Source organism: Vanellus vanellus, assembly GCF_965231255.1.
Source record: "Vanellus vanellus genome assembly, chromosome: 2".
Taxonomy (NCBI): domain Eukaryota; kingdom Metazoa; phylum Chordata; class Aves; order Charadriiformes; family Charadriidae; genus Vanellus; species Vanellus vanellus.
Genome location: NC_138906.1, coordinates 30,934,243 through 30,951,076, shown reverse-complemented (window position 1 = coordinate 30,951,076; position 16,834 = coordinate 30,934,243). Strand labels below are relative to the sequence as shown.

The 16,834-nt window shown below is 39.3% G+C and overlaps 1 protein-coding gene across 5 annotated transcripts in view; it reads right to left on the bottom strand.

The window, feature by feature from the left end:
- Window positions 1-15,197: 15,197 nt before the first annotated feature.
- Window positions 15,198-16,834, bottom strand: part of PHF14 (PHD finger protein 14) — a gene marked incomplete at its 5' end in the record, with an annotated part of 172,270 nt that continues 170,633 nt past the window's right edge. For 2 of the 5 annotated variants that reach the window (XM_082499538.1, XM_082499540.1), the window contains one exon: window positions 15,201-15,434. In XM_082499538.1, the coding sequence (XP_082355664.1) occupies window positions 15,360-15,434 (75 nt within the window). In that variant the 3' untranslated portion in view covers window positions 15,201-15,359. Of the gene's footprint in view, window positions 15,435-16,834 lie in introns of all 5 variants that reach the window. The other 3 variants (XM_082499539.1, XM_082499537.1, XM_082499541.1) reach the window with 3 other exon arrangements.

Below are 16,834 nucleotides of genomic sequence, written 5' to 3'. Positions count from 1 at the left end.
GCAGACAAAAATAAATTGTTGTCGGATTTCTTATTCACTTGCTTTGCTATAAATATAAGATGAATCAACAGGTCAAATTAGGTTTTACACAAGAAAAGAAATAAAAGGACAAGTCTTTAAATGCAGAAGAATCATTCTGCGGCCATTCAACAGACATTACACTCTACCTTGCGACAGTCTTGGAAAAGTTGATTTGGCAATACAAATGTGCTTTGTGTATCCTATAAAGGACATACAAACCATTTCCTTCAATTAGCAAAGTTAAGTTGATAAACGGCAGGAGTTTGAAATTTCTTTTTATGCCAAATGGAAATAATTATAATTTGATTAGCGTTCTATTAGAGTGCAACTTCATTTTATGACATAAATGTAATTTGACCACATCCTAAAATATTTTTAATGGGAAAACTCATTGGATAGGATGTCATGAAGTATACTATTTTTTGTCACTATTAGAAGACTACCTCACCATCTCTCCATAAGCAGAACACTAAGACTTTTCCCCGAGCTGCTATGGCCCTATGAAGACAACTGTATTAATAAACTGAGAAGTTTTACAAAGTGAAATTAAAATTCCAGCTCCTACTATAAATTAAATCACTCTGTAATATAGTTTAACAACAAAATAGTATTTCATGTGGCATACAGTCAAGTAAAAATCAATCAAGTTCTCACATACACACTTATCTGTGTGTTTCCATGTGTGCAGGCCCATGCGCGCACACGTTATTGCGGATCAAAGGAAAAGATTCATTATTCCATCTCAATTCTGCGTAGACACTTGTCAGCATTGCAAACCACTTTGAATTTAGCAGAAATGAAAGCAAGGTTTGTCTCTACTTCAGAGGAGCCCAACTCAGAAAAGGCTTTGCAGATTTGGGTTCAGAAGCACAAGTAGAACAGTGTCACTAACACTGTACTGATCTAAAGAAAAGGTTGTCATCGAGTAAAGAATTTATGAATATATATGGCTTTTCTATCGACATATATCTATTATCTATCTATCTATTATCTATCGACATAATTGATTTCCTTGAATATTTGTGGTATTTAGGGAAAGAACACAGCCTCTGCTGAATCAGTCAATATACTTCATCTAAACGATGTTACTTAAAAATATTAAGTTAAATAGAGCTGAAAAATATTGCCCACAAGTGTCAGCTCAGAGGTGTTCTGAGTGATGATGAAACCAATATTCGAATCCAGAAGAACTCGTGGGCTCCATCAAGAACAGACCCACCTGGAGCAGAGAGAGGAGGCAGAGGGCTGAGGGGTCCCCAGTGATGCCCTACCCCAGCTCCACCCATGGGAGCACACTTAATGCCACTGTGTAGCATAAACATCATGCTGCAGGAGCCTGCAGGTGGTCTCGGTCGTGGTTAATGCACCAGGGTTGAAAGCTATACCATGTGAGAGGGTCTCAGTGGTGATGCTTGTCTCCTGGTTTGAGCGACACAGGATTAATTTGTCGTTCAGTAATTTTATGTTTTGGTAAGGTCTCTTCTAATGCTTGGGAAAACTGCATTTTTAGAAGACTCAGGTGTCTGAATTTGTGAAAATATTTACTTTGTAGCCACCTATGGTATGCGGGTTTCAAGCTCTCAGTGTTTTTGAGCTAGCCAGGTGCGGGGATGAGGAGGAGCGAGACCCGGGCACTTGACCCAAGTTGGCCAACAGGATTATTTCATACCATGAACGTCACATTCAATGGAAATTAAGAAGTTTGCTGAGTTTTTTCTCTTCTATGATGGCTGCAATCCTGAGAACTTCTTGCCCTGGTGCCGGACCCCTGAGGCTTTCCCTTCCTCCCAAAGCTGTAGCACTCGCAGTGTCCGATATTTTCTGTCCACTGCTGGGAGTGCACAGCTTCCTACGGATATAATGGGCTGAGTATAACCCTTGTATATTTTACATTGGTATCTGGATCAATATTGGTTCTTTAGTGTTATTAATGTTAATTATCTAGTCTTATTCTATTAAATCTGTTTATATTTCAACCCTCGGGGTGCCTTGTTTTTTCGTGATTCCCCTTCCCAAGTGGGGAGGGGTCATCAGGTGATAGAATAATTGTGTAAGCGACAACAAATTGTTGTGGGTGCTTCAAACCGTAACAGATCACCCACGGACGTAGTATTTTCATACTAAGATAGGTGAAGGGGATGGGGGGACAGGATGTCTGGGTTTCCTAAGGATGTTGTTGCCCTGCACGTGGTGATAAAGCAGCGGTTTGCTGGGCGAAGCCTGCGAGAAGACATACAACCCCACAGTTCCTTAGAACCTTGCTGCCATGGTGATGTACTTACCATGCCATAGCAAGTTGGCTTTTTTTTTTTTTTTTTTTTTTTTTCACAAGACATGGGTGTAGAATAATATAGTAAGGCAAAACGAGACAGCTTGTATAATAATCTGTCATATGAATGGCCCTGCTGCTTGCCATACGAGCATAGGTTAACTCCAATGAGTTCTTGGCAGCTTTGATTGTTCCCCTCTTTTTTATCACAGCACCTTTCTTGACATCAGAGTGTCTGTTGTACTTTACTTCACCCATAGATCTCTTTTTCCTCAAATTCACTGTTTCCATTACCTGTGCCCACATAACTTACCTTGCTTTGGCAGAAGGGAAAGAATATACAGCCTCCTCCTCCTGAGGTAATCAATAGCGCTTCCAAGATAAGGCAGCCAGCAAAGGCCTGTAAATAAGCGTCACTTCTGTCTTCAACAGCCCTCCGTATGTGACATCTGCAATGCTTTTGTTCTCAATTGACCTGACCCAAGGGAAAGATGTCAAGAAGCCTCTGCTGAATCAGAGCTCCTGAGGTTACTGCTTCACTGGAGAATCACCACCTTATGCCACGCTGCTTTTCCTTCATACATACTAAACCCTTCGGCTTTATTAAGATGTTCTTATACATCATGGGTGAAGTCTGTAATGAACGATCATCAAAAGATAAACACACCTTTGTTTAAAAGGAGACTATGCAGGATGTACCCTCAAGCAGTAACACTGCAGATTATACTTTGGGATGACTATACTTCTAACAGAGCATTTAGCTGACGTAAATGTGATGAAACACTGACCAGGAACTTTCACAGAACCCCAGAGCAGTGACAGCTGCTAGAACAGCCCTGTAGCCAGAAGTTTCTATGGGGCATATGCACAGCATTTCTGTCAGCAGGGCGAGAGAGGCAGATCCTTACGGAGCAAAAGCTTACATCCATCCTTTTGAAGAAAGTGTAGGCAAGGGAAATGCTATAGTCGATGCTACCTCACAGATTATTAAAACACTGATTTAAAACACTATTTTCTACCTATAATGCTACCCCCTCCCCCTTGGTATTTATCACGTGTTTCATCTATGGTGAGACACAAAATAAAGAGATGCAAAAATAATTATCTTGATGGAAGTAAAATGACAAAAGAAGAATACGAGAAAAATATGTCTTAATCAGTGTTCTCTTGTAAACTAGTCATAAACTCAAAAATATTAATCCCTTCCAAGGTATAGCTAGGAGACTGCCGCTATTTTTTTAGAGATGCCATGTACATATCATCTATCAAGTTTAAGCTTGTGTGGTTTCTGATAAAGTCTAGCGGTCAGTCACTTTCCAAAGACACAGAACTCGTGGTCAGTAGAGCAGGACTTGTGCACAAAGGACTGGGGAAAAGTTCCTGAAGCTCCTTGTCACTGTCAGAGCTTAGTGACATTTAAGTGTGTCTGCTTGAGCTCCACAAGCATCACCTAAGTCAGCATATGTTTGAGTTGTTGAAAATTTAGGGAGAGGAAAAAAGAAAACAATTTAAAAATCCTCCCAAACCAACACCTCAGTTCTGTTTACATTATCACATATTTCTGAAGGGATAAACAATAAATCAAGGTGCCCAAATTGCTGGCGCACTCTGAAAGTGAGTACTAAAATCTGCTGCTCATTTTTAGAGGCTGAACGGTTACATTATGAGTCTTATTTTAGAAGGCAGTGTCAGTCTGGGCCCCAGGAGCTCACCTGGACCCCCAGAGCCCGGGGCAATGCCTGGATTCTGCTCAAAGATGGGAAACTGGATGCAGTGTGAAGCTCAGGGTCATGCTCTGGAAAGTGACTTTTCCCTCATATTCCCAGAGGGAAAACAGACACACTTGGAGTTCATAAGCAAAGTGTTTGATTAGCCTTTCTCTTTGCACATCCAAGCTGCTAAGTGTATAAATGCGAAATAATTATCGCAGAATCATAGAATAATTCAGATGGGAAAGCAGCTCAGGAGGTGCCTGGAGGAGCCTCCTGCTCAACGCAGGGCCAGCTTGAGATCAGACCAGGTTGCTCACGCCTTTATCTTCTAAGAATAAACAACCTACAAATGTATGTAACTAAAAGAAACATACTAGAGTTTTTTATATATGTGTATATATACATAATACTATATCTAATTGATATCTAGAGTTAGAAAAGCAGCTGATCATGTTCAAAAAGATTTAGATATTGGGTATTAGGGGATATGTACTAGACCAGGCTATGATCTAAAATTTGAATTCACTATAAAAGAGGCAAATAAAGGTCAGGTTTGTTTCCTCATGCCGCAGATAAAACAGTCCTCTTAAAAGCAACTGAAACACAATTCACAAGCGTAATATAATTCACAAATCTTATATTAATTTGACTTCTGATGGCACTATGCTCCTGATAACAAAACAATTTCACCTAAAAATCAAGATCTTTGAAATGTGACGATACAAGCTTAAAGGCGCTGATAGCAAACCTGCTACTTAATTCCTGCATTTCCCTAACTCTTCACTGCCAACTTGGGAAAACACGGCAAATTGACTGTTCTGTCTTTAGGGACTGTGATCATGAGGTGCAGTGGTATTTCTACTGGTGTGCTTGAATGTTTGGTCTGTCTGATTCGTTCCTATGAGATTTCAAAAATAACAAAGCTGCAGCGGTGTTAGAGATCCATATTTCTCTCACTGCACATACTTTATGAACAGTATGTACTTTCATATTTGAAAAACACCATTCTTTTCCGTTCACTGAACTGAATGTCTAGACTGTAACAGATATACTGAAATACATGTAGGTGCAGCATGTTAATGGTGTACCTGGTTTTCCTGTCAATACTACAGACAGAACCTTGATACGTGTCAACCATTATTCTTCCATTTTTACCATCTGTGGTAGAAACAGGAGTATACTTTTTCTAAATTAACTATGAAGTTTTGAAAATCGGTGCATTTTTCCACTTCTAAAACATCATGTCTGAGATACATTCGTTTTCCTTTGCAGTCCCAGATGACTCCAAAGGTAAACCATTCACACTGTACATATCTGTTCAACATAGTATAAATGACGGGGAAGTAACAGTTGTATTTTTTTTTTCCTTCCACATTTTAGCTACGTTTTAAGATTCTTAGACATCAAAATTTTAAATTGACATGGTTAACGGTAAGCCATGGTATTAGAATTTGATATGCCACTTGATCTTGTGCTAACAGTTAAAATACTAAAAATAAAATTCTAAAATTAAAAATTACATGTCTTAGATATTGATTATTTCTCTAAGGCAAATGGTCATTGTTGTCACTGTTTTATTAAAATCCTGTAGGGTTTGTGCAATCCTCTCAGATTTATGCAATTTCCTTTGCACAAGAATTTTAGTGCTAATTATGAACATTTCTAAGGCTTTGTAAGGTACTCCCACCAAACAAAGAAATCTAACCATACCACCAGAATAAAAACCAACCATAGCCCTAGACCCTCACTAGCTGCATTTAAGTTCTAACTCAGAATAGAATGGAGAGTGATTTATTCTCATTCACTTTTACTGTTCCTAAAAATTTGAGGTATTTGCGGTATTACTATAGTTAATACCTCCACCAATAATGGCAAATAATTACAATAAAAACGTCTCACTCATTGTGAATGAAGCAGTAGAGGGAATAGGCCATGAAATTGCATGCAAGTCAGCCACTACACACTTTATTTGTGTGTAATAAGTATTTAATTTTAAAATAATCTAAAAACTTCTACCCAAGACTAACTGCTCAAACAAGAATACAAGGTGATCGATTACACTGGAAAACTGACTTAGCAATTAATCATTCCAACAAACCAGTTATTTTCATTGTTGTAAGGGTTATATTTTCAGCCTTCTCTCAAGCTCTAACAAACTCTGCTGCTCTCTGAGGTTTAATGAGCATTGGAAAGTAAGAAGGTGGGAAATTAATTCAGCCTTGGTGTCCTCTCAGAAAACCGTTGGAACTGCTGTCTTTTGTGGTAAGGGAACCTAAATCAAGTGAGTCTGCATGACTTCAGTGGTGGCAGCATGCCCAGGAAAGAGATAATCTTTGAAAAAAGGACAGTCTCAGGCTACAGGGCAGAAGCGGGGTGGTTGGTCACAAATTTGTATTTAAATTGATACCAGAGACCAACAAGTACGCCAAGTATGACAGCTTTGTGTATCTTTCCTTCTTTAGTCAGACACTGCCTTTACTTGAGATTCCAACCCGTTTGGGGGATGAATGTTACACAGAATTCCAGTCTTGAGGAAAAGCAGAAAGATAGCAACAGACCTGATGCCTACATCAAACAAGCTGTAACTTCCTAATCAGGTGTGGATGGCAAAATCTGACCACATTGAGAATGGAATGATGAGATGACCAGAAAAAGTGGGTCTAAAGACCCAGCTGTCAGTTATAGTTACTACTGGAAAAACTTATTTGTTCAGTCTAAAGGATTACCGTTACTTCTGCCAATTTCTCAGTTGATGCCCCAAACTTTCATTATCTCAGTCTTGTCTCTGTACAGGCAATTCACTCTTTTTCACGCTCTGATCTTGGTCAAACTCTGGCTGAAGGACTGAGCCAATATACTGATCAGAAGGCTGCATTACAGCTGCCCCACACCAACCCTTCTGGTCCCCATATACATAGAGAGAACAAAGTTGCAGACACAACAGCTAGTCATAGAACCATAGAATCATAGAATCGCTGAGGTTGGAAGGGACCTTTAGGATCATCAAGTCCAAACATTAACCTACCCTGACAAAACCACTTTTACAGACTAGGATGCCATTAGCCTTCTTGGCCACCTGGGCACACTGCCAGCTCATATTCAGCTGGCTGTCCACCAGCACTCCCAGGTCCTTTTCTGCCGGGTAGCTTTCAAGCCACTCCGCCCCAATCCTGTAGCGCTGCATGGGGTTGTTGTGACCCAAGTGCAGGACCCGGCACTTGGCCTTGTTGAACCTCATACCTTTGGCCTCAGCCCATCAGTCCAGCCTGTCCAGATCCCTCTGCAGAGCCATCCTACCCTCAAGCAGATCAACACGCCCCCCTAGTTTAGTGTCATCTGCAAACTTACTGAGGGTGCATTCGGTCCCCTCATCCAGGTCATTGATAAAGATATTAAAGAGAACTGGCCCCAGCACCAAGCCCTGGGGGACACTGCTTGTGACCAGACGCCAACTGGATTTAACTCCATTCACCACCACTCTCTCGGCATGCCCATCCAGCCAGTTTTTTACCCAGCAAAGAGTACACCTGTCCAGGCCATGAGCAGCCAGTTTCCCCAGGAGAACGCTGTGGCAAATGGTGTCAAAAGCTTTGCTAAAATACTGGTAGATAACATCCACAGCTTTTCCCTCATCCACTAATCATTGGTCACCTTATCATAGAAGGAGATCAGGTTTGTCAGGCATAACCTGCCTTTCACAAACCCATGCTGACTGAGCCTGATGCACGGCACATGCAGGGTGTTCTCCTGCATGTGCCGTGTAATGGCACTGAGGATGATCTGTTCCATAACCTCCCCAGGCACCGAGGTCAGACCGGCTGGCCTGTAGTTCCCTGCATCCTCTTTCCGGCCCTTCTTGTGGATGGGTATCACATATGCCAACCTCCAGTCAGCTGGGACCTCCCTGTTTATCTAGGACTGCTGATAAATGATGCAAAGTGGCCTGATGAGCACTTCCGCCACCTCCTTCAGTACCCTTGGGTGGATCCCATCCGGCCCCATAGATTTGTGCACCTCCAGGTGCTGAAGCAGGTCCCTCCCTTTGGATTACAGGGGCTTCATTCTACTCCCCATCCCTGTCTTCTAGCTCTAGTCACGCCTGGCATGCTGCTCTTAGAAGATCCTTAGGAAGAGGAGTTACTGCCCACAACCACCCGGTGAGATGCTCCTGGGGCTGCAAGCAGCAAAGTGACTGAAGACCAAACTCATCCACTCCCGAGAAACCACTTGCAAGACAACAGTGCCTGCATGTAAGTGGTGCTGAAGTTACTTAACAGGTCTGGTCTGTCTCTGAAAGTCTCTTGATTATGAATAACTGGGTGGGGATAACCTACGAAAAATTAGAAGATTATTCTAACAATCCTTTCTTCACATCTACAAGGCTTTTTAAAAGGCAATAAATGTATGCATCAGTTACTGCGTGTAGTGACGAGCAGAGCAACATCTGCAAGCCTTCTCCTGGGAGATGAGCTGGTAAGGAGAAATTGTGTAACTGCTTGGACCCAAAGATGATATTCAGTGAGACTACGTCTGCCATTTTGGCTCCAGCGTGGCCGACTATGTATCAACAATGCAGTCTTCTACTCCTTTCTCTCCCCCAAAATACAGAAGACTATGTAGGGATGTGCTAAAAAACATGATCCAAGCTATACCTCTTCTTCAGTCTGGGTTTCCAGGCTGTTGGCATCTGTAATGGAAACAAAGCTCTGGGGAATGGGAGTATTTTCTCTGTCCTCCCATCCCACTGCTGGCAGTGGCCTCACCCTGCTGGGTCCCATCACGCTGACTTCTCTGAAAGGTGACAATTCTCCTGGCTGGTCTAAAAAGGTTTTATCCACAAGGAAGAAAAAAGTAGTCTCAGTTTTGTTTCGACTCCAAATCCTAAAAATGTGAATCAACAACGTGACTTCACAGCAAAAGAAAATTCTTAAAATAGATACCAAGATTTAGACAAGTAAGCTGGTTAGCAATTAAAGACAATTTCATAACATGAACAATGCAGGTTAAAGGGTGGGTTTAGCAATGTCATGTATTATCTGCGCTATGCCTGGATTTGAAATGGACAGGAAATTTTTAGGGAACAAATAAAAGCCAAAAGAGGGATTTTCCACCTAAGCGCCTGTCTTTTGTGATTAAGAATGAACATCTCATTTCTTTTCAGGGACAAAACATAATAATACTGCAGCTGATTCAATATTTGAAAGAGAGGTTGATGTCTGAAGACATGAAGACATAAAAAATTCAACTGATTATTAAAATATTTAAGAAAGAAAGGGTGTTTCATAACACATTTTTCATAGCAAGATGTTAAAAAATAAAATATCCAGTGTTGAGTCAAAAAAATTAAAATATTGGTGATTCAAACACTGATCCTTAAAATAAATACTAAGCAATTGCGTTTCAACAATTAAAACAAAAACATCCCAGAGTCTTTCCTGTGAGTAACACTACTGCTATGTTCTTGCTTTTATAAATCCCATCTCAGCAGCTAATTAGTGTTTCTTATTCCACAAGGTTTTAAGCACTTGCTGAATATTGTCTCATGTAGCCTTTAAAACCTTCACAACTTACTGATGATTAAAGACTGAAGTTGTCTCTGTATTTTTTTGTTGTTTCTACATCACTAGAATTGGCTGGTTTTGACTTAATTTATGTCACAGCCCCAACTTGCAGACCATTCGTAGCCAGAACTCCTACAGGTATCACCTCCCATCTATAGAAATGAAAGCTCTGACATTGATCTGGGAAAAAATTCTCAGATCAGAGTAATAAGTAATTTGCCTATAAGCCATGAGTTACTAGACTTGTTATATTGGTGCTTCTCCAACCTTTTTCTCCCCATTATGAGAATGAGGATGTTTCTCCCAAACTCCATCCACCTGTTCAGTCACATGGCAGAATAAAACCTGCTTTCTCTCAGTATCTCTCTCTGCAAATTTCATTTGGTACTAATGGGAAGATACTCTGTAAAACCTAGTGGCAACTTCATGCTGTAAAGGAATATACTTTATTTTTCCAATAGAAATTAACAGAAGGACGTAGCAGACTAGTGACATCAATTGCTTTCAGCTGTAATTCCTTCTTTGTGTAACTTCTAATTGCCGGTGCCTCACTAGAACGCTACAGGCTGCCTGGCTTTACCGGAAAGAACATAGGCTATGAGGTGCTATTGGCTTGTTCTGATACACTTCTACCATAAGACAGCAGACATAATACATAAACTTCCAATAATATACTAAAAATCACAATTATTAGATCAACATGTATAAGATGTTCATTATTGTCCTTACTGCATGAACCAGAAAAAAATGGTCTCACTGTACCATTATCTGCTACTGCATTCGTGGTACGCTATTAGTCCATCTTTGCAGCTCTTTCAAAACAACATGACTTGGCAAGAAAAAAAATTAATAAAAATTTGATCAGGCATAAAATGACTGTATTTTTGGTTAAAGTGCAGAACAATAGCGCAATATAGGTATGGTATAGCTTTTATTTTTATTCAGCTGTTTAGTATGCTGTAGGTATAAATGAGAGACTTAAACCAAGCATCAACTGAACCTTTCAGACGTTAATGTGATGATAGCTGTGTTATTATGAGGCTAATGATATCTAGTGCACACAAGAATACATAGGTGTCATGCTGGGAAACCAATGATCTGGCTCTCATTCTGACTGCAGGCAAAGAATATCTCATCAAAGCTATAAATTTCATGAGTCTGTTCCCAAATTTAAAACCCTTAAGGAAATGGCTTCCATGGTTCAACAGTTTTAAAGGGTTGCTCTTACTTGGCTTTGTAACAAGTAAATTAATAGTTTTTCCAAAACAAATCAGAATTATGCCATAGCTGCATGCGTTTTCATGCTGTTGCCTTCAGCATTTTACTTCCTTCTCCAGATAACATCGCTGCAGAATCCACATTGAATTCACCGTGGGGAAACATTTATTACCTGCTATGATTTCGCAGTATAGCCTTAGATAGGTGATAGAAGTCATTGCTATGTAAAAATTGTTTTCTTTAGGTCATGTGAAATAGAGTCAGTTTCTAATCTTCACTTTTCACAGAGTAAAACCTATCCGGCCTAATGTCAGGGAGAGTTAGTTTCTGTAGCGTGATGCAGAGCAACCAACCAAGAGGTAGATGGCTTATGGGACTGCAATAACAAAGAAGCACTGAAGTGATATACTTCTCGGTCAATATGGTTTTTTCCCTTTAAAAATTCTGACTGTGCAAATATTCAAGCGTCTGAGAGGAATAATCACCTTTAAATCATTTTCTTAATTTAAAGGTACAAAAATGCGTCCTAATGAGCAGAAAATGAATATTGTGTTAGGATTAGCTGCCGCATGTCAAATTTCATGCATATAATGCACGATGACTAGTGCTCTTTGGGAAAAAAAAAACACACATAAATGAGCACCAAATGTCCAGCATAGCAATGCATTTCAATATATCAATAACAAAATACTGTGAATTCTCATTTTCAACAGTATGAAGTTACACATACACTGAGATTTAAATACCAAGATATATCTGGTGTGTGTAGAATAGTAATGATTGCATAACTTTTTTATATCCAACTATTTCAATGCCTGTGGAGCTGCAAACAGGAGATTAACAGCGTCTGTGTCAAGAGTAGCTTTGCTTTTTTAGTCCACGCCAATCATTTGGAGTCCTATCTTTAACCTGAGAATGGAGCACTCAGAATAAGAATCCTTGCGTGACAACAACAACTAGGTAACATGCTATGGAAATTCATTCTAACTAAGAGCAGACTATTGCACATCTATCTATGATACAACATAAACCGTACTCTCATAAATCAGAAACGTTACTCTGTGGGTGACTGAACTCCCGCACCTCATATGACCCCCATATGAGGAAGCAGTGCAGGGGCCTAAAAGGGAGTGGAAAGGTCAGAAATCATTTTCTAAGAACAAATATTATAGTAATAGACAAATTTGCTTTTATCTGAGGGTGAACTGATTGTCTGTAATAGAAAACACAGTGTTGGATTCCACAAAATTCTCGGTAGCCCACTGTTCCACAGGGGAGAAAGAGCAAACATGGAGGACTGAACAAAACCCAACAGTAATCCATCATAAACTGCATAAAAAGCAGTAAATCTGCTTTAATATGAGGAAATTGACAGTTTCTCTTCAAGCAGGGAAAACATAATTATTCCCTAAGCCACCCTAAAATAGCTATCACTGGTGCAAACCAGAAAACTGCAATTCCCAACTGGGTAGCACCACCACTGCCACGCATGACAGGGACAGAGTGGGATACAAATAGTTCTCCATCTAGACTTTCAGGGCATCATGTGACTCTTACTATTAAATAACTGCATAGAGGGAGAGAGAATAAAATAAAAAGGGCATTATAACTGGCAGATCGGGCACATGTACATAAGGGGTGTGTATATCTTTACATACAAGGAATATACTGCTCCATAAAAATGTCTGTAATCAGCTGAATTAAAGCTGTCTATACTTTTGCTTTTCCCATCTCTGAGTTAGCCTTTGAGCATCTTCAGCTATGGTTTGAGCTTCACCCTACAGGAGCTAGGTTGCTTTCAGTATCCAAGCTGGCTTGTGTTTGATTGCAGTGTGGACAATACCTTTAATAAAAGCCACGATATTCTGCATCAGGTTTTCAGCTCAGTTCTGATGAAGAGTAACACTCAGAAACATCATGTCGTAGTGATGTAGGACTGTTGCAGCCATCTGCTTTACCCAGTGACTTGTACCCAAAAAACCTCTGGACACCGAGAAAAAAATATATGATGAAAATGAAATTCATGCTGGTAGTCTGAAAACTCAAGAATATATAAAAAAATCAGCTCAGCTTCAAATTTTAATTAGATCAGAATCAAGATAAAGGGAATAGTGTCACCTATTTTGTATAGTCTTTATTTGATCTTTAACAGCTAAAAACACCTCTAGTAAAAATATCTACACACAAGTCATTGCGTGTAGGTCTCCTCCATTTTTCTGGAAGGAATGAAGTTAGGACTGCATTTTGATTCAGTCACATTTGTCTCACTTCATCTCAAACCCAGCTGATTATGATACAGTGCTGACTATTATTAATTTGCAGTGAAAAATCTCTAAATTCTGGTGTTTGAACTTTGAATTAAATAACTTAACCAAGGGACAACGTTCTATTTATCAACCCCGACTGTAGAGTTCTGATGACATATGTTGGAATTCTGAAATAGGAGTTAACTAAAAGTATGATTTATATAATTGTACTTTCACATTAAATTCTCAAGAATTTAGGAAATATACAGAAATACTCCTTTTAAGCTCATCAGCATTATGCATCAAACAGAAGCTCCTGTAGCTTTCCATGTCTGTAGCATTTTCTCACTCAGCTGTTTGAGAGGGAAGCAATATATTTTCATACAAAACCTGAACACCGAATAACCGCCTTCCTCATCTTAGGCACCCGTACGGTCCCAGGCTGTCACAGAGCTTAGACTCACAGCAAAAGGACAAACCTGCTGCCATGGATGGAACAGAAATAGATTATTTTGCACAAATTAGATCCTATCTGCTAATTTTGGATAGGATTATTTGGGTGGATAAACCTAAACACCAAGACCACAGGGGATGGGGGTGGGCAGAGAGGCCAAGACATGGCCATAATCCACCCCAGCCCATAACCCGCCCTTGCCATCATCCTACCTTTGTGTAAGCCCTGTGCGAAACCTCAGTCTCTCACTTTTCCTTGTAAGTTACTTGTTCTGTCCTTCAAAATTCAGAGGCCTTTTAGCCCTTTCCAATGGCCACCCTGCTCCTTCTTCAGATCCTCATGAGTAGTAAGCTCTGAGAACTGACTTTCTCTTTCTGGGTTAGCGTGAAAAAAAGGAAAAACATTCACCTCATTCCCATCTCCCCGGTGATCCTATATACCACTGTGCAGAGAACGGTCCATAAGGTCCTGCGTGGTAAATCTGTGCCTCCGTTTTTCTTAAATCTGTCTCTTCTGCTGCGGTGAAGTAAAAATCATATCTGTCCTCCTTTCTGAGATGGCTACAGTGGTTGATCTGCACCAAATGGACCAATGCTGAATTTATTTTATTTGCTAATTCATATGATAGCTGCATTTGTTAAAATGAGATCTAGTGTTATTAAACTCCTGTAGAGTAATTGTGATTGAAATTTGTCCACGAGCTACACACATTTGAACCTCATGAACCAGAAAAGAATTTATAAAAGATGTTGCCTAAGCACAGGCTTGTTGTTTTTAAAATATCTGAAACTATAATTTATACAGACAGGGTAAAATTGAGGATGAATGCTATTTACAATCTGATTTAACACTCAATATACAGAGTAACAGTAAAAATGCAGAACAGTGGGAAAAGAGGTGAACTTTTTCAATTGAAGATGATTCTCTTACAGCAAGATAAACTCATGGAACTTCAGTGAGTGTTGCTCTAATCCTAAACCAGAATCAGTAAGATTTTTGGTTTCTTCATTGCAACCTGTGAAACTATCGGGCTATAAGCTTACAGCTGAGTTTCTTGTACTCACCTTCCCATTTACTAGTCTGCACAGGTTAAGAAGCAGAGGTAAATGGGGAATCAAAATGATGAGTATGGGAAGAAGGGGGGTTTTAAATTTTCTCTACTCACTTAAGGGTCTAATGACACAGCAAGATGTTATTTTATTCCGTTAGAATGGAAAGATTGGTATGAAGGAACTGGACCTGTGCAGGATGGCCTAATCAAGACAAAAGCTTGACATTCATTAAAAGACAATGATCGCGGGAAGATGGGAAAGGTTTACATGGGAGAAAATGATAATGCGAGATGAAACCGATTACAAACATGTAAAACTAATCACTTATGAAAACATCCTGTGCATACCAAAAAATCCTTGCCTCCACCCAGTCAGCAGCAACATTTATTTTAATCACTGATCAGAAGAAATTTCAGAAATCATTTACCAGAACATATTTATCTAACTTTTAAAAATCAAAGCTCTTTCTCAGAAATACCAAAATAGGTCAGAGTTATAACTATCCTTTAAGAATAACATTGCTTTGTAGAGTAAAAAAAAAAATTGACCTGTTTGCTTAGTAAATGCTATTAGTGATGAATAACCCATCAGCTTTCTATACCGTGTTCAAAAAGCTTTTAGAATTTTATTGGTATGGTGCTCAGTTCTGATAATTCAGCTTTTAATACAATCAAGAATATCACCAGGAGCTACTTAATTAATTCCCCAGTGCTGCATGAATTTAATTTTCAATGACTTTATTGAGAACTTTTTTCTTAATTTTACAATGAGAAACTATAATCACTGTTACACAACTTGCAAATATTTCAAACAAGACAGCAATCTCCTATTTTTTTGATTTCTTCTGTTCCAAATGCAGCTCCTGAGATGGATTTTCTGCCTCAGCTTCATTTTCATCTTCCTGTAAAAGAAAATGAAAAGCTGAACATTAATCAACTTATTGAAGAAGTACACTTTTTGTACTTATGCATACGTATAGAATTCTGTATAGACTTTTTTCACCTTTTGCCTGACCAATAAGCATCAAAATAAGCAAAAAATGACATTTATTCAAGCATTTGATTTTGCTCCAGGGTTGAAATAAAAATGATAACAACACTCAAAATTTAAACAAATCTATTCACCTCCATTTATAGTAGAAGAATAACTTAATGAGTAACTATTTCGCTGACCAATTTACTGGATGGTTACATAAAGAAATTACTAAACCGTACACAGATAACAAGACATTCAAACCTCTGCAGCAGACAGCATTACACACCTTTCCTTTGTTCTTGACCAGAGGTTTCCACTAAATTACTTTCAAATGCAAGAACTTTCATCACTGTTCTAAAAATTACTTTTGAAAAGCATCTGCCATTGAAAAATGTTTCATTTTTTTGAGGCCAGATACGTTTACTTCACCATTTGATAAAAGACAATAAATTTAACTTCGGAGACACTTTATGTGCTGCAGCATCGTATTTTTGTCCCATCTAGCATATTTTCTTGACAGGTCTGCCAATTTTCCAATTACTTGTACCACCATATGTTATCTGAAGATCAGTCAGGTCTAAAATAGGAAACATGAGCATGTCAGGCAGCAGCATGCTTACAATATTCTACAGCTTCAGCTCCAAGAGTCGGGCTCATAATTCACTACGAGTTCCTCTGGAACTTACTGAAAAAATGAAGTGACATCATAATGCGCGTTTCCATAGGAATAGATACTATTTTGTGTCCAGTACAATATCGTGACCTCCAAAGTATAAATTAGGGAAGCATGAGAAAATTGTTTTATAAGGCAACTTGCAACCCATCAAAAAGTCCTTATCGCACATTCAAAGTACGGCCAGTTTTCCTGCCTGCCTGCGTTTTGATTCAATACACAGAGAATCTTCCTCGTTCCAAAAACACAAAGGAGAAGAAATGAATGGACATTTGGGAACGAAGAAGCGTCCTGGCTGCTGTAACACCGCTCATCACAAGTCAGCAGCTGAGAGAAAGGAAATGTCAGGGACATTAGGTGGGACCCAGGAACCCAAGGTGCGGTTTCCTGCTTTAAAGTAGCACCTTCATTCTTCTGGGAAAACGACTTTATCTTTTTGCATTCTAGTCCTTCTTTCACCATCAAAGAGTGTTTTGTAAGTATAATTATAATAAAGATTGAGGTACAAAATCTAGAGGAAGATCACATAGGCAGCACAAAACAGAATAGCAATGGAAAACTTCATTTTAAAAATGTAGTCTTACGTTACACGACACTAAAATAAAATGGAGAAGCTAGTCGTTCTATTCAAGAAACATACACTTCAAACCATT